The 21,833-nt window shown below is 42.8% G+C and overlaps 2 protein-coding genes across 2 annotated transcripts; both read left to right on the forward strand.

Moving 5' to 3' along the window:
- Positions 1 to 7,896: 7,896 nt before the first annotated feature.
- Positions 7,897 to 10,230, forward strand: LOC118399108 (protein S100-A1-like). Its single transcript, XM_035794908.2, has 3 exons — positions 7,897 to 8,061; positions 9,353 to 9,503; positions 9,972 to 10,230. Exons 2-3 carry the CDS (start codon positions 9,363 to 9,365, stop codon positions 10,128 to 10,130), a joined length of 300 nt encoding a protein of 99 aa, XP_035650801.1. The 5' UTR covers positions 7,897 to 8,061; positions 9,353 to 9,362; the 3' UTR covers positions 10,131 to 10,230.
- A 7,379-nt stretch (positions 10,231 to 17,609) lies between these two features.
- On the forward strand, positions 17,610 to 19,943 carry LOC118399109 (ictacalcin-like). Its single transcript, XM_035794909.2, has 3 exons — positions 17,610 to 17,752; positions 19,048 to 19,190; positions 19,619 to 19,943. The coding sequence occupies exons 2-3, from the start codon at positions 19,053 to 19,055 to the stop codon at positions 19,757 to 19,759; spliced, it is 279 nt and encodes a 92-aa protein (XP_035650802.1). The 5' UTR covers positions 17,610 to 17,752; positions 19,048 to 19,052; the 3' UTR covers positions 19,760 to 19,943.
- The last annotated feature ends 1,890 nt before the right edge of the window (positions 19,944 to 21,833 follow it).

Raw genomic sequence — 21,833 nt, forward strand, 5'->3', positions numbered from 1 at the left:
ACGATAGCTCATCCAATGTGGCAGGACGTACAGACGATAGCTCATCCAATGTGGCATGAAGTGCAGACGATAGCTCATCCAATGTGGCAGGACGTGCAGACGATAGCTCATCCAATGTTGCAGGAAGTACAGACGATAGCTCATCCAATGTGGCAGGAAGTGCAGACGATAGCTCATCCAATGTGGCAGGACGTGCAGACGATAGCTCATCCAATGTTGCAGGAAGTGCAGACGATAGCTCATCCAACGTGGCAGAACGTGCAGACGATAGCTCATCCAATGTGGCATGAAGTGCAGACGATAGCTCATCCAACGTGGCAGAACGTGCAGACGATAGCTCATCCAATGTGGCATGAAGTGCAGACGATAGCTCATCCAATGTGGCAGGACGTACAGACGATAGCTCATCCAATGTGGCATGAAGTGCAGACGATAGCTCATCCAATGTGGCAGGAAGTGCAGACGATAGCTCATCCAATGTTGCAGGAAGTGCAGACGATAGCTCATCCAATGTGGCAGGAAGTGCAGACGATAGCTCATCCAATGTGGCAGGAAGTGCAGACGATAGCTCATCCTATGTGGCAGGACGTGCAGACGATAGCTCATCCAATGTTGCAGGAAGTGCAGACGATAGCTCATCCAATGTGGCAGGACGTGTAGACGTATAGCTCATCCTATGTGGCAGGAAGTGCAGACGATAACTGATTACAAAGTCCCAAAAGAGCTAAAAAGCCTTTTATGGTCGCTTCGATGAATGTAACACTGTGCCTTCTGTGAAAGGCCTTGTTTTTCCGGATGACCGTGTGATTTGTCTCTCCGTGGCCAGTGTGAGCTAAACGGTTAAACAGGTTAACAATCACAGGGTCGCCAAGCGGAATACCTGGGCCCGGTTCTCAAAGCATGCACAGACCAGCTTACAAGTGTCTTCACAGACATCTAAATCTATCCTTGTCCCAGTCTGTAGTCCCAACATGTTTCAAGCTGACCACTTGTCAACAAGGTAACCTGCCTAAATGACTATCGCCCTGTAGCACTCACATCTGTAATTATGAAGTGCTTTGAAAGGCTGGTCATGACACCTATCAACACCATCTTTGCAGACACCCTATACCCACTCCAATTTGTATACTGCCCCAACAAATCAAATCAAATCAAATTACATTTTATTTGTCACATACACATGGTTAGCAGATGTTAATGCGAGTGTAGCGAAATGCTTGTGCTTCTAGTTCCGACAATGCAGTAATAACCAACAAGTAATCTAACTAACAATTACAAAACTACTGTCTTATACACAGTGTAAGGGATAAAGAATATGTACATAAAGATATATGAATGAGTGATGGTACAGAGCAAGCATAGGCAAGATACAGTAGATGGTATCGAGTACAGTATATACATATGAGATGAGTATGTAAACAAAGTGGCATAGTTAAAGTGGCTAGTGATACATGTATTACATAAGGATGCAGTCGATGATATAGAGTACAGTATATACGTATGCATATCAGATGGATAATGTAGGGTATGTAACATTATATTAGGTAGCATTGTTTAAAGTGGCTAGTGATATATTTTACATAATTTCCCATCAATTCCCATTATTAAAGTGGCTGGAGTTGAGTCAGTGTCAGTGTGTTGGCAGCACTCAAGGTTAGTGGTGGCTGTTTAACAGTCTGACGGCCTTGAGATAGAAGCTGTTTTTCAGTCTCTCGGTCCCAGCTTTGATGCACCTGTACTGACCTCACCTTCTGGATGATAGCGGGGTGAACAGGCAGTAGCTCGGGTGGTTGTTGTCCTTGATGATCTTTATGGCCTTCCTGTAACATCGGGTGGTGTAGGTGTCCTGGAGGGCAGGTAGTTTGCCCCCGGTGATGCGTTGTGCAGACCTCACTACCCTCTGGAGAGTCTTACGGTTGTGGGCGGAGCAGTTGCCGTACCAGGTGGTGATACAGCCCGCCAGGATGCTCTCGATTGTGCATCTGTAGAAGTTTGTGAGTGCTTTTGGTGACATACCAAATTTCTTCAGCCTCCTGAGGTTGAAGAGGCGCTGCTGCGCCTTCTTCACTATGCTGTCTGTGTGAGTGGACCAATTCAGTTTGTCTGTGATGTGTATGCCGAGGAACTTAAAACTTACTACCCTCTCCACTACTGTTCCATCGATGTGGATAGGGGGGTGTTCCCTCTGCTGTTTCCTGAAGTCCACAATCATCACCTTAGTTTTGTTGATGTTGAGTGTGAGGTTATTTTCTTGACACCACACTCCGAGGGCCCTCACCTCCTCCCTGTAGGCCGTCGGTAATCAAGCCTACCACTGTTGTGTCGTCCGCAAACTTGATGATTGAGTTCGAGATGTGCGTGGCCACGCAGTCGTGGGTGAACAGGGAGTACAGGAGAGGGCTCAGAACGCACCCTTGTGGGGCCCCAGTGTTGAGGATCAGCGGGGTGGAGATGTTGTTGCCTACCCTCACCACCTGGGGGCGGCCCGTCAGGAAGTCCAGTACCCAGTTGCACAGGGCGGGGTCGAGACCCAGGGTCTCGAGCTTGATGACGAGCTTGGAGGGTACTATGGTGTTGAATGCCGAGCTGTAGTCGATGAACAGCATTCTCACATAGGTATTCCTCTTGTCCAGATGGGTTAGGGCAGTGTGCAGTGTGGTTGAGATTGCATCGTCTGTGGACCTATTTGGGCGGTAAGCAAATTGGAGTGGGTCTAGTGTGTCAGGTAGGGTGGAGGTGATATGGTCCTTGACTAGTCTCTCAAAGCACTTCATGATGACGGAAGTGAGTGCTACGGGGCGGTAGTCGTTTAGCTCAGTTACCTTAACTTTCTTGTGAACAGGAACAATGGTGGCCCTCTTGAAGCATGTGGGAACAGCAGACTGGTATAGGGATTGATTGAATATGACCGTAAACACACCGGCCAGCTGGTCTGCGCATGCTCTGAGGGCGCGGCTGGGGATGCCGTCTGGGCCTGCACCCTTGCGAGGGTTATCACGTTTAAATGTTTTACTCACCTCGGCTGCAGTGAAGGAGAGTCCGCATGTTTTTGTTGCAGGCCGTGTCAGTGGCACTGTATTGGCCTCAAAGCGGGCAAAAAAGTTATTTAGTCTGCCTGGGAGCAAGACATCCTGGTCCGTGACTGGGCTGGTTTTCTTCTTGTAGTCCGTGATTGACTGTAGACCCTGCCACATACCTCTTGTGTCTGAGCCGTTGAATTGAGATTCTACTTTGTCTCTATACTGACGCTTAGCTTGTTTGATAGCCTTGCGAAGGGAATAGCTGCACTGTTTGTATTCGGTCTTGTTACCAGTCACCTTGCCCTGATTAAAAGCAGTGGTTCGCGCTTTCAGTTTCACGCGAATGCTGCCATCAATCCACGGTTTCTGGTTAGGGAATGTTTTAATCGTTGCTATGGGAACAACATCTTCAACGCACGTTCTAATGAACTCGCACACCGAATCAGCATATTCGTCAATGTTGTTATCTGACGCAATACGAAACATATCCCAGTCCACGTGATGGAAGCAGTCTTGAAGTGTGGAATCAGCTTGGTCGGACCAGCGTTGGACAGACCTCAGCGTGGGAGCTTCTTGTTTTAGTTTCTGTCTGTAGGCAGGGATCAACAAAATGGAGTCGTGGTCAGCTTTTCCGAAAGGAGGGCGGGGCAGGGCCTTATATGCGTCGCGGAAGTTAGAGTAACAATGATCCAAGGTTTTATCCAGCCCTGGTTGCGCAATCGATATGCTGATACAATTTAGGGAGTCTTGTTTTCAGATCTCAGATTAGCCTTGTTAAAATCCCCAGCTACAATGAATGCAGCCTCAGGATGTATGGATTCCAGTTTGCAAAGAGTCAAATAAAGTTTGTTCAGAGCCACAGATAATGCAATCTTTCATTTCACTTCACACTTCCCTCTCTCACCTGGAAAAGGGTGGAAATATCTATGTGAGAATACTGTTCATAGACTACAGATCAGTGTTCAACACCATGGTCCCCTCCAAGCTCACCACCAAGCTAGGGACCCTGGGACTGAACCCCTCCCTCTGTAACTGGATCCTGGACTTCCTGACGGGCCTGCCCCAGGTGGTGAGGATAGGCAACAAGACCTCCGCCACGCTGATCCTCAACACAGGGAGAAGGTCAGAAACTTAGCAGGACCACAACCTCTCCCTCAATGTCAGGGTGGCAGGTAGCCTTGTGGTTAGAGCGTTGGGCCAGTAACCAAAAGGTTGCTAGATCAAATCCCCATGCTGACAAGGTAAAAATCTGTCGTTATGCCCCTGAACAGGCAGTTAACCCACTATTCCTAGGCTGTCACTGTAAGTAATAATTTTTTCTTAACTGACTTGCCTAGTTAAATATATATTTTTAAAGTAAGACCAAGGAGCTGATCGTGGACTATAGGAGCGGGTAGAAAGCATTCAGTTCCTTGGCCTCCACATCACTAAGGACCTAACATGGTCAACGCACGGCAGCGCCTCTTCTCTCTCAGGAGGCTGAAAAGATTTGGCATGGGCACTCGGATCCTCAAAAAGCTCTACAGCTGCACCATTTGAGAGCATCTTGACTGGCTGTATCACCACTTGCTATGGCAAATACACCGCCCTTGACTGAAATTGAGGTTAGTGCGGACAGTCCAGTACATCAGAGGCAGAGATCCCTCCCATCCAGGACCTATATATCAGGCAGTGTTAGAGGAAGGCCCAAACAAATGTGAAATACTCCAGCCACCCGAGCCATAGACTGTTCACTCTGCTACCTTCTGGCAAACGGTACCGGAGCATGGGCTCTCGGACCAACAGGCTCCCAGAGAGCTTCCCCCCCAAGCCATAAGACTGCTAAATAGTCAAGTAAAGGTATCTGAACTACAGTATCTGTAATGACTCTATCTTGAACTGACCCTACACACACTCACTAAACTATATATACAAACCATATACAAACTCACTCGCACACACTGCATTGACACGCCCACACAAAACCCACACACATTCACTACATACGCACTCACATACATAACATACGCATACTGACACAACACAAACACACATACACCTTACACACACACACACATACACACACACACACACACACACACACACACACACACACACACACACACACACACACACACACACACACACACACACACACACACACACACACACACACACACACACACACACACACACACACACACACACACACACACACACTGTTGCTGCTCTGTTCTTAATTTGACTGTTATTGTTATCCATTCTGATGTCTAGTCACTTTGCCCTGCCTTCTTGTACATATCTACCTGAAATACCTTGCACATTGATCTGGTACTGCTACTCCCTGTATGTAGCTCCATTCTTGTGTATTTTATTTTATTGCTCGTGTTACTATTTCTATTTCTAAACTCTGCATTGTTGGGAAGGGTTTGTATGCAAGCCTTTCACGGTAAAGTCTATACCAGTTGTATTTGGCGCATGTGACAAATATGCATGTGATTTGATGATTTTGATATAAGTCATCTGAAGAGATGAAGAGACTAGTGTGACATGATAACCCTGCAAATATGCCATTACACAGTAAGTTAAACATTTTTTTTGCAAGGCTCAAAGTAATAGGAAAATTATCACCTTTGTTCTCGTAGTATAAAAAGAAAGAAAGTCACATATTCTGTGTATGCTTCCAACAATTGGGTAAACCTAACAACCAACGTTTCGGCAACATAGTGCCTTCTTCAGTTTTTAGTATATCATCTTGGGTGTGGGCAGTTTGGTTTGGCTGTTTCTCTCAATGACCCTGTAGATAATCAAGTTCAAGATATTAGAGAACTTGTTTGGTTGTGCAGTTCAATTGACTATCATAGGAGTTCTACAAATAGAGAACCCTCAAGCATGACAAGCAGCACAAATGATCTCTGTCGAAGGATAAGCCATGGGTAGTGGAGCACAATGAGGCTCAAAGAGACATTGAATGTCATATGTGAAGTTATACGCTGATGATGCGTTGGGAAATACAGAACGGGGAAGAGCAGTGGTGTAAAGAACTGAAGTTAAAAAAATACTTGAAACTACTTAAGTAGATTTTTGTGGTATCTGTACTATACATTGTTTTTGACAACTTTTACTTTTACTTCACTGCATTCCTATAGAAAATAATGTTGTTTTTACTCCATAAATTTTTCCTGACACAGAAAAGTACTCATTACATTTTGAATGCTTAGCAGGACAGGAAAAATGGTTTAATTCACACACTTATCAAGAGAACATATCTGGTCATCCCTACTGCCTCTGATCTGGTGAACTCACGAAACACATGCTTAGTTTGTAAATTATGTCTGAGAGTTGGAGCTTGCCCCTGGCTATCAGTAAATTTTAAAAAAACAACTAGAAAATGTGGTTGTCTGCTTTGCTTAATGTAAGGAATTAGATATTATTTATACTTTTTCCTTTTGATACTTAAGTACATTTTAGCAATTACATTTACTTTTGATACTTAAATTTAAAACCAAATACTTTTAGACTTTTACTCAAGTAGTATTTTACTGGGTGACTTCCACTTTTACTTGAGTCATTTTCTATTAAGATATTTTTTGCTTTTACTCAAGTAGGACAACTGGGTCGTTTTTCCACCACTGGGAAAGAGTATAGATGATTGAGAAGGAAAGGGGTGTCGGCCAAAAATATATATTTTTAATTATAAAGCTGGGTGTTGTTGCTAGGTGACCCTCCCTGGATGCCCATGTCTTTTTGCTCAGCAAATTATGTCATCCCTCTTCACAACGTATGCCCACACCACACACACACACACACACACACACACACACAAATGCAAGCACGCACACACACAAAGGGTTAGGGCAGAGAAGCAGACCAGAGAACAAATGAAGGAATAGAATGGGAGAGACAAAGAGAACTGTCATTGCATCATCTTCCCCTCATTGCTACAGTCCCAAACAACTACATGTAAAACTCTATTTAAAATCTTTCACTTATATTAAGAATTTCACTTTAAGCCTACAGCTGTTGTTTACGATGCAAGTGAGGAATACAATTTCATTTGATTAGTACAGTACTCTACCGTTACAAGGTTATTCCACTAGAGGGCATAAAAACATGCCCATCCAAAAGTTTCAATGTTGCACAATAAAACTGCTGCCCCCCTCCATTAGGACCACTTTACATGGCGGTTGCAGAGACATATTTTTGTTTTTCTGGCTATTTAACGACGCAGTCTTGATATGTGGTGCGGACAGATATACACCACTGCTTTCTCAATCGAAATGTACAGAAAACATCATCATTATTATTATATTGCTGAGAGCATAATTTGATTTACTGTAGCTTACTTATTGGAGCTGCTTTATTTTAAAAAAACACCCAAATGCTATGTGCTATTCCATATAGTACACTACTTTTAACCATGTGAAAATTAATGCACAATATAGAGGATAGGGTGCCAATTGGGACACTCCTATAGGTATGGCCTCTCACGTCATCATGACCACTCCCTGAGTGATACAAATCACACAGGTAAAGGTCTCACTCACTACATGTCGTATCAGGGATGGTCACCATCATAAATTCTGGCTACAACTGCTGGGCTAATTATTAACACTCCGATCAACTGTAATGATAGTGCTTGCTCAAACAAGTTGTTTGTCATTACAATTGATCATTTACAGTAGGCTATGTCTATTTTTCTTTACCTCACTCTCAAATGTCATTGTTTAGCCCACCTCGTTTATTCTGCATATAAGTGGGATATTAATTAAATGTAGGGCTATTAATCATTTAGAGAGAAAAAAAAACATGTTGAGTTAGTCATTTTAAATCGTTTTTATTACACAGAGCAAAATATTAGCTTGACTATGTTTGATAGGTTTTACCAAGGTAACCTACTGTCATAGTCTTACTGTCTTGCTCAATATCCACGGTATCATTACTTCCTTCACTGAAGGCAGCGCAGACAGGGCGTCGCCTGCCTATAAATTCTCAGGCGTGGTATTTCTCAACTCTGCACAATTCAACCTCTTCTCAATCGCCAACTCAACACTCGTGAACGGTAAGAATTCAGCCTCTAACACGAATGTAAAAAGTTGATTCAAGCGAAATAGTTTTGTTAATCCTATCTGATCTCCTCCTTCAACTCAGAAACTTGTATGCAGACTTTTGCATTCTTCGTCTTGTGCGATTGACTTTGAGGTGCAGTTTTCTATGGAGTGGGTGTCCATACTTTTCATCTGTAAATATAAAAGTGAACATAAGTCACTTTTTACAGTCCCAGACTTACCTTTTTATGTGTTCTGCATTGATTAAAGATTAAAGTAAAATAATTCCACTTGTCAAAAGAGCAATAGAGCATGGTCAACATATATAATATATATATATATGACACAGAAAAGCACTCATTACATGTATAATATAACAGATATATAACCTGTCATGTTTGCTTAACTATTATAGCATTATAATTGTGTGTGTTATAATTGTTTTGCCTCAAATATAGTGATTTTTTAAATATTATTTAACATTAAGGAAATTGACTGAAATAAATGTTTCCTTTCATTCAATTTCCAGTCAAGTCCCTATCTGCTGCTCTGACTCATTCTACCCATTTCCTTGTGGCCCTAATGATAATAACCATCATGTAGAATTGTCTAATATTAACTCAGTGGAGTCCAGAGAGACTACACCAGGGTGTGGCTCACTTTGAATGAATGGATTTAGAGCTGACTGTTGACATGTACACACACGTGTTTCCTCCGTGTTGGTGCAGCCTCTCTATCTCTTCTCGAGTTTGTCTTTCCTTCTACCCAGTTTTGGACTACATTTTCCACACATTCAGTCATTCCTCTTATCTCATACTACATCATTTTATTACTGCCTCTCTTTTATAATCCATTTCTCTGTCTAATTCACTAAAACCAGGTGAAGTTAGGTCAAAGTATCTGTTTTCTTTGTGTATCTGACTGATACAGGATGTATGGGAATGTATTTGTAATCAACTTTTGTTGGTGGAAGTTTGCTAGAATACTCATCAGAGCATTTCTCATCGGAATAGGCAGGGCATATGGCACAGGGTACTGATTCCCTTCAACATGTTCTAATGCTCAAACACACACACACACACACACACACACACACACACACACACACACACACACACACACACACACACAGAGATTATGAAATTCACTCAGGAAATATAGTTCCTTCAGCCAACATCTATCTCTTACTCTGAATTTGGTGTCATTCAAATGTAATCTCTCTTTCTCTCTCTCGTCTCTCTCTTTCTCCGTCTCCCTCTGTCTCTATCTCTCTCTCCATCTCTCTCGCTGTGTGACCTCACTCAGACCTGCAGCCATGCCGTCAGACCTGGAACGTGCCATGGAGTCCATGATCACCGTGTTCCACAAGTACGCTGCTAAGGAGGGCAGTGGCAACACTTTGAGCCGCCGTGAGCTCAAGGACCTGATGGAGAACGAGCTCTCTGGCTTCCTCAAGGTGGCCATCTCTAATACTATCTCTACTACGGGATGCGTCCCAAATGGTACCTTATTCCCTATAGAGTGCACTACCCTATGGGCCCCGATCAAAAGTAGTGCACTATATAGGCACTAAGGTGCCATTTGGGATGCATAGTATATTATCTCTATTACTATCTACTACTAGCTGTAGTAGCACTCCGTGTTAGTTTGATACAGAAAACATGCACACTTTATGATTAGGAACAGGAGTTTTTCCTGATCACGTGAGGCAACCAGGAAAAACTTGGGCCCTAGTCGTAAAGGCTTGACTAGGGCCCAGAGTTTTCCCTGATTTAAGTGGTCAGCGAAACAACTTGGCCCTACTTGTCATGTACTGTACCTGCCCAATAAAGAGTAACGACGTTCACTATTGTCCCATATTACTGTCCGTGAAATTACAGTATTAATATTTAGTATTATTAAAACGTCCCCGTCTTCCTTTCAGTCTCAGAAGGATCCGGCCACAGTAGACAAGATCATGAAGGATCTGGACTCTAATGGTGATGGAGAGGTGAACTTTGAGGAGTTTGTTTCTCTAGTTGTGGGCCTGTCCATCGCCTGTGAACAGTGCTACCAGATGCACAAGAAGAAGATGGGGAAGTGAGGGTTGAAAGGAGGAGAGGAGGAATGGGGTGCTGAGTAGAGAAGGGTTCTAATTTTCACGTTTGTAATTGTCACACTGTCCATTAAACACAAAGACCAAGGAGGTGTTGTCATTATTTTGTGTGTGTGTGTGTGTTTGTGCGTGTGTGTGTGCTAAGCCAGCAGCGTGAAGTCCTTTGTGTAAAGTACTTCACGCTACTTGTTTAGCACGTGTGTGTGCATGTGTGTGTGTGAGAGACTGTGAGAGACCGGCATAAAACGTTTTTATATGGTTTTATATGTGTTATAACCAATCTATTGGAGTTCTATCAGAGTAAAAGTATTGTATACGTGTGTTGATAACTGTCTTGAAGACCCCCATATACCAGGGGTATTCAAATCTTACATTACGAGGTCTGCAGCCTGCTGGATTACTGTCATACCTGATAATTAAATGCACCTACCTGGTATCCCAGGCCTAAATTAGTCCTTTATTAAAGGAGAAAAAGTTAGAATGAAATAAAGCAGGTTGACATCTGTTGGGATTATTCCTATTCGGAGACAGCTGCCCTCAGAAGAATGTCAACAAGCACATACCATGTCATTTCACAGCTTTACCTGTGATTTCAGTCTTATACAAACAATATAAAGCATACCTGGATTTGTCATAGAGGGCAGAGGGAACTATCTTGTGAGCCTGATAAAGATTCCCTTAGCACCACTGAGAGGAATGCTCAGAATGTTCTACAGTACAGTACACACCCTCAGTCCTCATGAACTTTGGTCAGACATCTATCTACATCTTGTCTTTATGGTTCCAAATGGTGTAACATTTTGACTGCGAAACACAGTACAGTTGAAAAATTCTTGATTTTGTCTTGATTTGATTGTATATAACAGAGGCCATCAAAATTAACGACAGGGTGTTTGAATAAATAGAACACATACTGTATTGTCATATCATTATTTTCCCCACAAGGCCTTTCTCATTGTGTGTTATGGTCTGGTGCATGTTGGGTAACAAAAGCTGGGGCTGGGTAAGCTGTTATCTCTCTCTATCTCTCTCTGAGTGTACTTGGGCAGGGCCTACTCTGCAGCCAACCAATGTTATTGGCTACAAGGTCAACAGGGGAGTTGTTAGGTAATGACACATAGAAAGGTTTTGGAAACTTCCCACTATCATCTCATCACATCATTTCTACTCACTTTGTGCTATGTGCATTTTACAGAATACTGTACTGCTCTACAGTGCACTGTGTTAAATGAGACAACAAAAATACACAGACATTTGAATATTCTTACTTTTTACCCTATATTTAGTGCATTCATCTTAAAGGCCCACTGCGGTCAAAAATGTGATTTCACTGTGTTTACAAGCACATATCTTAAGTCATAGTAAATAAATGTTTCCTCCATAAAGTAGCAAGTGCTAGCAGGAAAAATGTCAAGTGCGAGTGTTAGTTCACGACAGGCAAGAGAGGGAGGGGTGCTGTAGGAGAGGGAGGGGTGCTGTAGGATTTTTTAAAAGATACTCTTTGAAGGGGTAGAGTTTCTTCACAACAGTATCTCGGACCTGCCTGGTGTGTTCCTTGTTCTTCATGATGCTCTCTGCGCTTTTAACGGACCTCTGAGACTATCACAGTGCAGGTGCATTTATACGGAGACTTGATTACACACAGGTGGATTGTATTTATCATCATTAGTCATTTAGGTCAACATTGGATCATTCAGAGATCCTCACTGAACTTCTGGAGAGAGTTTGCTGCACTGAAAGTAAAGGGGCTGAATAATTTTGCACGCCCAATTTTTCAGTTTTTGATTTGTTAAAAAAATTTGAAATATCCAATAAATGTCGTTCCACTTCATGATTGTGTCCCACTTGTTGTTGATTCTTCACAAAAAAATACAGTTTTATATCTTTATGTTTGAAGCCTGAAATGTGGCAAAAGGTCGCAAAGTTCAAGGGGGCCTAATACTTTCGCAAGGCACTGTAGTTCCATTTACAATGCCGGTCTCAAAGTATGTCCATCTAATTATTTAAAAACAAGTACAAGGTTTGGCTTGCTCTGGACAAAGTTCCTCTTGTCTTCTGCATTCTGGGATCACTGTGATTAGTCCACAGTTCCATCGTTGACCACTAGATATCAGGAGAGTACAAATATTCTACTTTTTTAACTCAGAGCTTGACAAAAAATGGTCAACAAGTCAAGCTATGCTATGGCATCTCATGGTCATATTCATTAGGCACCAAACGGAAGAAACATGGAGGCACTACCGAAACTGGTGTCCAATGACACCCTAGTTTCTGTTTTCTGTTGCAAAACCTTTTGATACTTTATTGCCCTAATGTACACATCTACTTATTGTCTCAACCCTCACATAAACACAGCAAAAAAAGAAACGTCCTCTCACTGTCAACTGTGTTTATTTTCAGCAAACTTAACATGTGTAAATATTTGTATGAACATAACAAGATTCAACAACCGAGACATAAAACTGAACAAGTTCCACAGACATGTGACTATCAGAAATGGAATAATGTGTACCTGAACAAAGGCGGGGTCAAAAAAGTAACAGTCAGTATCTGGTGTGGCCACCAGCTGTATTAAGTACTGCAGTGCATCTCCTCCTCATGGACTGCACCAGATTTGGCAGTTCTTGCTGTGAGATGTTAGCCCACTCTTCCACCAAGGCACCTGCAAGTTCCCGGACATTTCTGGGGGGAATGGCCCTAGCCCTCACCCTCCGGTCCAACAGGTCCCAGACGTGCTCAATGGGATTGAGATCCGGGCTCTTCGCTGGCCATGGCAGAACACTGACATTTCAGGATGAGCCTGCAGGAAGGTTCCACATGAGGGAGGAGGATGTCTTCCCTGTAACGCACAATGTTGAGATTGCCTGCAATGACAACAAGCTCAGTCTGATGATGCTGTGGCACACCACCCCAGACCATGACGGACCCTCCACCTCCAAATCGGTCCCGCTTCAGATTACAGGCCTCGGTGTAATGCTCATTCCTTGGATGATAAACGCGAATCCGACCAAAACCGCGACTCGTCAGTGAAGAACACTTTTTGCCAGTCCTGTCTGGTCCAGCGACTGTGGATTTGTGCCCATAGGCGACGTTGTTTCCGGTGATGTCTGGTGAGGACCTGCCTTACAACGGGCTTACAAGCCCTCAGTCCAGCCTCTCTCAGCCTATTGCAGACAGTCTGAGCACTGATGGAGGGATTGTGCGTTCCTGGTGTAACTCGGGCAGTTGTTGTTGCCATCCTGTACCTGTCCCGCAGGTGTGATGTTCGGATCTACCGATCCTGTGCAGGTGTTGTTACGCGTGGTCTGACACTGCGAGGATGATCAGCTGTCCGTCCTTTCTCCCTGTAGTGCTGTCTTAGGCGTCTCACAGTACGGACATTGCAATTTATTGCCCTGGCCACATCTGCAGTCCTCATGACTCCTTGCAGCATGCCTAAGGCACGTTCACGCAGATGAGCAGGGACCCTGGGCATCTTTCTTTTGGTGTTTTTCAGAGTCACTAGAAAGGCCTTTTTAGTGTCCTATGTTTTCATAGGACACTAAAAAGTTTATGAAACAGAGATAAGAACGTGTCATAAGGTCACTTCACAGCTCGCTGTAAATGTCGCAAATGGAGCTATGGAATTGGATCCTTTTTTTACACCTCAATTGGTTGGTACGATGTCAAGGAGGACGGTCACGTGTGTTTGCGAGCAGAGGACCACTAGTTCTGCCCACTAGTTTGAGCCCAGTATGGGGACAGGGACAGTGTAGGAAGCCATACTGTTATCAGCACACTCCCCAACTCTCAATTTAAACATTATTATCTTTGAAGGAGAGAAAATATATTTCTAAAGCTCACACAGTGGAGGTTAATGTAAGCAGAGGTGGGTATGGTTGTTTGTGTATGTGAAACCGGGGTCAAAGGCCAGTAGATAATGAAGAAAAAAACTGAGAGGAGTTCCACAGGGGAGCATACACACACACACACACACACACACACACACACACACACACACACACACACACACACACACACACACACACACACACACACACACACACACACACACACACACACACACACACACACACACACAATCCAGGCCTTTATTACCCAGTGTTCACATACAGGGCCAATAGTTAAATAAACAGCAGGCACACATCCACATGCATATATATTACCAACGCCTCATATGAGAACACAATCATCTTCACAGACAATGATAATATATTTGTGTCACCATGATGAGATGTAGCATACACCTGCATATTGTGACATTCTAAGGCCAAGGGGATATTCAATGGTTATCTTATAGATACTTAACATAGTTGAAATTCTGATCCTTACATGTGATCCTATTTTTTTGACGGCTAATGCTAACTTGCAGACATATTGAATTAAGCTTGAATTAAGGACAAATTCCAATGAGCAGACAGGAAGAGAGGAATGTGGTCATTCAGCTCAACAACAATATAGCGCTTCTAACAAATGGATAAGGCGAGCAAGGACCAGGCCAAACACAAAACTCAAACATATCCAGACACATGCAGAAACTCAAGCAAGTACACATAATGCATGTATACTTAATACCTCTACGGGAACGGCGTCCCCCCCCCCTGTGGGGTGGTTGAGCTAACATAAGCTCATAGCATGAGGTTGTAAGTAACACGAACATTTCCCAGGACATAGACATGTCTGATATGGGCAGAAAACTTACATTCTTGTTCATCTAACTGCACTGTCCAATTTACAGTAGCTAGTACAGTAAAATAATACCATACTATTGTTTGAGGAGAGTGCACAGTTGTCACGGATCCCTCTGGAACTGTGTCATTGCGCACACCTGGTCCCCATTCCCACTGATTGTAATTGTTTAAATGTGCCCTGTGGTTTCCATTGGGCTGTCGATTATTGTTCCAATGTCCGTTGGTCGTGTGAGTACCTGTGCTGTGTTGTTTTGGCTTTCATGGCGCTTGTATTGCGCAGATGATTATGGGTCTTGTCCCGTGGTGTATCATTGTGCACTTGTGTTTTCGGGTCTCATCCCATGTTATTTATTCGAGGTACTCCTCGCACTTTTTGTTTGGGTTTCAACCCTGTGTTTTGTATACGTGTTTGTTTGGTCTTCTTTCCCGTGCCTTTACATGGCATGCTGTAATTTGGGTCAATAAAAAACCCTATTATGCATTCCAGCGCCTGTCTTTATAACAACATGACAACAGTTGTGAACTTGAAAATGTATTAATAAACCAATTAGGCACATTTGGGCAGTCTTGATACAACATTTTGAACAGAAATACAATGGTTCATTGAATCAGTCTAAAATGTTGCACATACACTGCTGCCATCTAGTGGCCAAAGTCTAAATTGTGCCTAACCTGGAATATTACAATTTTGCCTTTCTCTTGAATTTGAAAGATCATGAAAAAAAAATATGGGGGAAAAAAACATGTTTTTTTTCTTTGTTATTATCTTATACCAGATCTAATGTGTTATATTCTCCTACATTCACTTCACATTTCCACAAACTTCAAAGTGTTTCCTTTCAAATGGTATCAAAAATATGCATATCCTTGCTTCAGGTCCTGAGTTACAGGCAGTTAGGGTCCGATCCTTATTAAACCATAGACCACACACACTCACACACACACAACCAACAAGACTGCATTGGTTGCTATGGTGGAGAAGGCCCTGGTGCCGAGATGTTTATCATTATGTTCAGTCAGGCTCCTATCTGACTCATCTGCTCATGGCCATGTCAGTAAGTTACAATCCCAACCTCAGAAATGTGGAATTAATTCACTGTGGAGGAAGAGAGGACCCACTCACTACCATAACACTCCCAGGTTTATGCAGTGAGTCAGGAGGAACTCCATTTGCAGAGCTTGTCTGGAACTAGTATACCTGCACATTAAGCTTCCTGACTGAGTCACAGACACACACATTGTAAGGAGAACCAGCCCCTCACACAGTAATAGAGAAACAGATTTGTAGGTATAAAGGCAGGAAGTTATGAGAGTGGTACGCAAAGCATGCACCATCTTTCTCTGTCTCCAAGTCAAGATTTACAGTAAAAGAGCCTGACGAAGACGTCTGACTCGAAATGCTAAACTCAATAATCTGTTAGCATATTTTATAGTGTTTGGGTCAGGGGTGTCTCTTCTTCTTGCAAGCTTAAGAAGAGTATCACAAGATGAAGTTGATGATAAATTGCTCAAAGCAACAAAGGAAGAGCACGGGACAGGGACACTGCCTAGGACTAACTGTGTGTGTATATGTGTGTTTGTGTGGCATATCTTTGTGTAATTAACAGCAGAGATAAACGAAAGGCCGCACAAAGTGCTACAATACAGAAATGATGTAATATGTGTTGGCGAGTAATACTATTTTCTGCCCTGTAAATACAGTAGTATTAGGTTTATTACAGTTTACCTCATCACATAATTGTAATAAGACACACACACACACTCAAATGTGATGGAAATGGCACTAAACAACTCTATGCTTTACAGGGTTTACGTTATGCCCTTACATTTGATACAAATCACAATCAATTATATTATTGATACAGAGACTATTTTCATCCAGTCAATACAGCCCATGCCTCCCAGTTAAAAGCTTTGTAAAAGATGTTGGCCAAGTTGTGAAAGCAATTCCTATAAGTGCATCTAAGAATCTAACTTGTGACTGAAGTTAATCGTGACCAAGGAAACCGCAGGCTTTTGGGACATGTTGTTATTACATAAATGATACTGCATGACTCACACAAACAAGCAGGGGTGTGAAGCCTTCCCTCTGTCAAACACATATCCCATGTAAGGAAGAAGGGTGCCATTTGGGACGGAGACCTGTGGTGAAATGAAATGCAAGATCTGCTGCCATGCTACACTTAAATAAGTGAAATGTTTTCTCATAAAGTCTACTATGTGCTACCTTTGACTTTTTGAATGGCACTCGTATTACATGTAAACAACAGTATATTTCTGGGTGTGTTTATCTTCTCCATAAGTACCATGTAATACAAGTCTGTAGGGCATTACACTGTATGTGAACTAAACCACCAGTGCACAGTATCAATAACGTACTGTACGTAATGCAGTGCATTAAGACATATGAGTTGGCAGATTCAATGTTAGCATCATCTAATTCATTGAAAACAAGTTAAAACACTAGACCTATTTGGAAGCCAGTAATACATTTTGGGCTTTAATACTTTGCAACCGAATCATTTCTAAAGCAAATCCATTCTCTGTAAACGTACAATAACAACTAAAGAATACTGGTCATAAACTCAAAGTAAGCTTAATCTAAATGCATCGATTCACCTGTATTGTGAGAAGGGCAGTGGATTCTAAGTGTATTTGTATTGCATCTAAAGTCAAGGGGAATGAATGGTTGGATATGAGAAATGAATGAAGAGAATAGTTGAAGAGTAAAATAGTTCATGTACCAGAGAAAGAGAAAGAGAGACAGGGAAGAGAGTGTAGGAAAGAAAAGAGGGAGGGATGGAGGGTGTGGTGATGTATAAAACAACCCTTACATCTCAACCTCCACCACTCTCTCTCTCTCCATACACTCACTTTTCCCTTTGTTTTCTCATTCCCCACAATTCTTCCTACATCTCGGTGAGTAGCAACTTTAATCTTGGGTTTCTTAATTGTGCTCCCTAATGTTTAAACGTCAATGTTACTGTGGTGGTTTTGAAATGTAATCCCTGCTCAGTATGTTTTGTTTTGTGCACTTACATTTTTTCTCTTGGTTTTTGGATTTAACCCTTCGCTCACTTGACTTCTGTTTCGGAGTTTTGCACTTTTAAACAAAATGTCCTTCTTTGGTTCCTAATGTGGTTGATTTTATTACGAGGACATGATTCTGTTAACGGAGGCTTGCAAACCAGTCATTCTGTACCAATGTGTTTTGCATTGCGGAGGACAGGTTGAGTTTAACTTATCGCTGTGAGTACTAGTCAGTAGTTGTAATATCGCAGCAGTTTGTGGTTCTCCTATTCTCATTCCCTTTTCCTGACTCGCCCATCTTTCATTATTTATTTCTCTCTCTGTCTCATCTGGCTAACATTCCCTTGGCTCTACCCTTTGCTCCCTCAACCACATCCTCAAGAGCAGACGCACACACACACACACACACACACACACACACACACACACACACACACACACACACACACACACACACACACACACACACACACACACACACACACACACACACACACACACACACACACACACACACACACACACACACACACACACACACACACACACACACACACACACACAGAGAGAGAGAGAGAGGAAGACAAGAAGATTAAAGAAGTGACACTTGGGGTAAACACACAGCATATGGAAAAATATGGTGAGGTGTTATTCAGTAGAAGAGTAATCCACAGACGGGATTTGCCCCGACCGTTACATGTTTCCTCATCTGGAGCCATGTTAATTACCAGGAGAGCATGGCGTTGCCATAACAGTGCTTGTGTTTTTCACCATAGAACCTGTGGTAGAGACCATGGTTGCCTCCCAAATGGCACCCTGTTCACTATGGTAGGGCCCTGGTTAAAAGTAGTGAACTATGTAGGGAAAAGGGTGCTACTATGGGCTCAGAGGAAACCAGGTTTTGTTTTGATTCCTTTCATTGGAAAATACAGAGAAACACACAAGAGACAAAAGCTATGATGATGAAGCTACAGTATCATGCAATGCAACAACCATATGCTTTCAGTGAATTCATTGAAATGGTTTAATGCCCCACCGAATTGAGTTTTCATACTTTGAGAGTGAAAGAACGGATAAATAATATTCTTATCTATAGTGAGCAATAACAGCAATGTCTAGAAATATTTTTTATTTAGTGCTTCACTAGGTTCTGTGTCCCTCTCTGTTTTCCCCTTCAACTATAGTCACCATGTCTGGGATCCAGCAGGCCATGTCTCTCCTCATCGCCTCCTTCCACAAGTACTCTGGGAAGGAGGGTGACAAGTTGACCCTCAGCAAGGCCGAGCTGAAAGAGCTGCTCCAGGCTGAACTAGGGGAGATGCTTGGGGTGAGTGAGACTGAGCATACAATTCCTAATGATCTGGGATCAGATTTGTTTTGTTGCACTACAGCAGTGATGTCAAACTGAATTCCTGGAGGGCCATGTGTCTTTTTGTTATTTCCTTAAATTAAGACGGAGAGATCCAGGTGAGGGCCCTCCAGGAAGTGAGTTTGACACCCCCTGCTCTAGAGGCAGGGTCAGTGCTCTCTCTTCAGAGATCTGTTGGGTCGGGCAAAATAGGAATGCCGGAAAGATTGGGTACATTTCTGAATACAGCTCAAATAAACAATGCTTGCTAACTCCAGCAATGGCATCCCAAAATATTTAAATTCACTAAGATGTATATCACCTTTGGCCAGAAATACAGCATGTGTGTCAAGACAGTTTTCTTATTAAGCTCCCCCTTCTTTCTTCTGCATTCTGTCGGTTTTCAGAAAGCCAGTGACAAGTCAGCAGTGGACAGAATCTTCAAGGACCTGGACTCTAACAAAGACAACACTGTTGACTTCAAGGAGTATGTCACCCTCGTGTCCTGCCTCACAGTGATGTGCAATGAGTTCTTCATAAAGAAGTAGAGCACGTCCACCACCTAGTGGCCATGATACAAAACTGCAGGAGGAGACCACTCAATTTACAGAGATTAAACAGCGAAGCAGTCTAGAGTAGTAATACTGCAGTAATATATAATAGACAGGTTGAATCTGGGAAGTTGTCCTTGTAATGCAAAGTCCATCGATAAAGAAATTAGATGAGTATGTTCCACTTGGTCTGGTGTCATTTTTTCGTGCTGCTGTCACCTCTTCATATCACATGTTTCTTGCTGAGGTTTTTGTTACTAAAATTATGTTTAAAGCCTTTCTTGTATGAAAATGTGCATCCATTTCACACAACGGGAAATAGCTGGGTTCATTCTATGCATATGCAGTGGCTTAGGCCTACATGCTATTGAGTACATATGATATGAGACATCTGCCTCTGGTGAATGGTATAACTATTAAGCTAAACAAGAGATCAGTGGATCTGTTTAATCACCACCAAAGGGTTTGGTATAGCACATGTGTAACTTGTTAGACCCCTCAAGACATGTGTCCTCAAACCTCTCTTTCTCTGTCTTCACTGAGAAGAGTGGGGTCCCGGTAGGCATGTTTCTAATGGGCAGCTTAATCCTACTCATATTGGAAAATGGATATTGTAATAAGCAATAAGGCACAAGAGGCCGCACTATTATTGAATGAATATCACAGGTAAATGACTCTGTTCAGTCCGACACAAAAAGACAATGGAGGACAGGTTTAGTATACGGCTGCAGGTAGCCTAGTGGTTAGAGCGTTGGGCCAGTAACCGAGAGGTTGCTAGATCAAATCCCTGAGTTGACTATTTAAAAATCTGTTGTTCTGCCCCTGAACAAGGCAGTGAGATCAAATCCCTGAGTTTACTATTTTAAAAATATGGTGCTCTGCCCTTGAACAAGGCACTGCTCCTAGGCTGTCATTTGTATATAAGAATTTGTTCTTAACTGACTTGCCTAGTAAAATAAGAAATACTTGGACCCTCATCAACATCTCAACAAACATAGAATTAACTGCAAAAAAAGACAATCGGCCTACTGCAGTGGCATGACTTTCAAATTGGTTCACTCCTACAGACAGTGTAGCTTGCTATGTAAAGCAGGCAGACAAAGCATCAAGGCATTCAGTTATTGTTTGTTAGAATGGGCCAAATGAGTGACCTACGTGACTTTGAGCTTGGTATGATCGTCGGTGCCAGGCACACCGGTTTTAGTTTCTCGGAAACGTCCGGCCTCCTGGGCACGCAGGACAGGTTGTATGGTTTACCAAGAATGGTGCTACAAAACGAAAAACATCCAGTCAGTAGCAGTCCTGTGGACGAAAAACAGCTTGTTGATGAGAGAGAACGGCATCTCGGAACGCTTGTCTCGTCGGTCCTTTTTACTGATAGGCGTTTGCAGCAGACAACCACACAGGGTTACACTCCTAGCCTTGATGATATCGGAGCAAGTATGTTGTTGCTGGGATCCTTATTATGGGTGTTTTGACCATGTTAAGGTGTGTCTGGACTATTCTCAGGAAATGGATTACAACAATTTGTTAACATTCCAACTAGACAGAATTCCATCATATAGTTGTCATTACTAACTTTGCGGACTTTTATAGTACCCCTACAACAATGTCACCTTTGGGTTTCAGTGATCACAATATTGTAGTAATCATCAAGAAAGTAATTCAACCATTGAAAGAGTTAAGCATCAGTGGATGTGGCTAGTGGTTTTCCCTCACAGGAGGTTGGTGGCACCTTAATTGGGGAGGACGGGCTCGTGGTAGTAGCAGGAGCGTAATACGTGAAATGGTGTCAAATACATCAAACACATGGTTTCTATGTGTTTTGATGCCATTCCATTTACTCTGTTCCAGACATTATTATGAGCAGGTCTCCACTCCGCATCCTCCACTCAGCATCCTCCACTCCGCATCCTCCACTCAGCATCCTCCACTCAGCATCCTCCACTGCTTTCCCTCCTTAAATGGCCGGAAGTAACACATGTGGAGACAACACAGCAGAAAACAGACCATTTCTATAACACCCTCAATCACGCCATTGCAGCTTACTTCCCAGAACAGGTGGCTAGGA

The sequence above is a fragment of the Oncorhynchus keta genome, chromosome 20 (assembly GCF_023373465.1).
Source record: "Oncorhynchus keta strain PuntledgeMale-10-30-2019 chromosome 20, Oket_V2, whole genome shotgun sequence".
Lineage (NCBI taxonomy): Eukaryota > Metazoa > Chordata > Actinopteri > Salmoniformes > Salmonidae > Oncorhynchus > Oncorhynchus keta.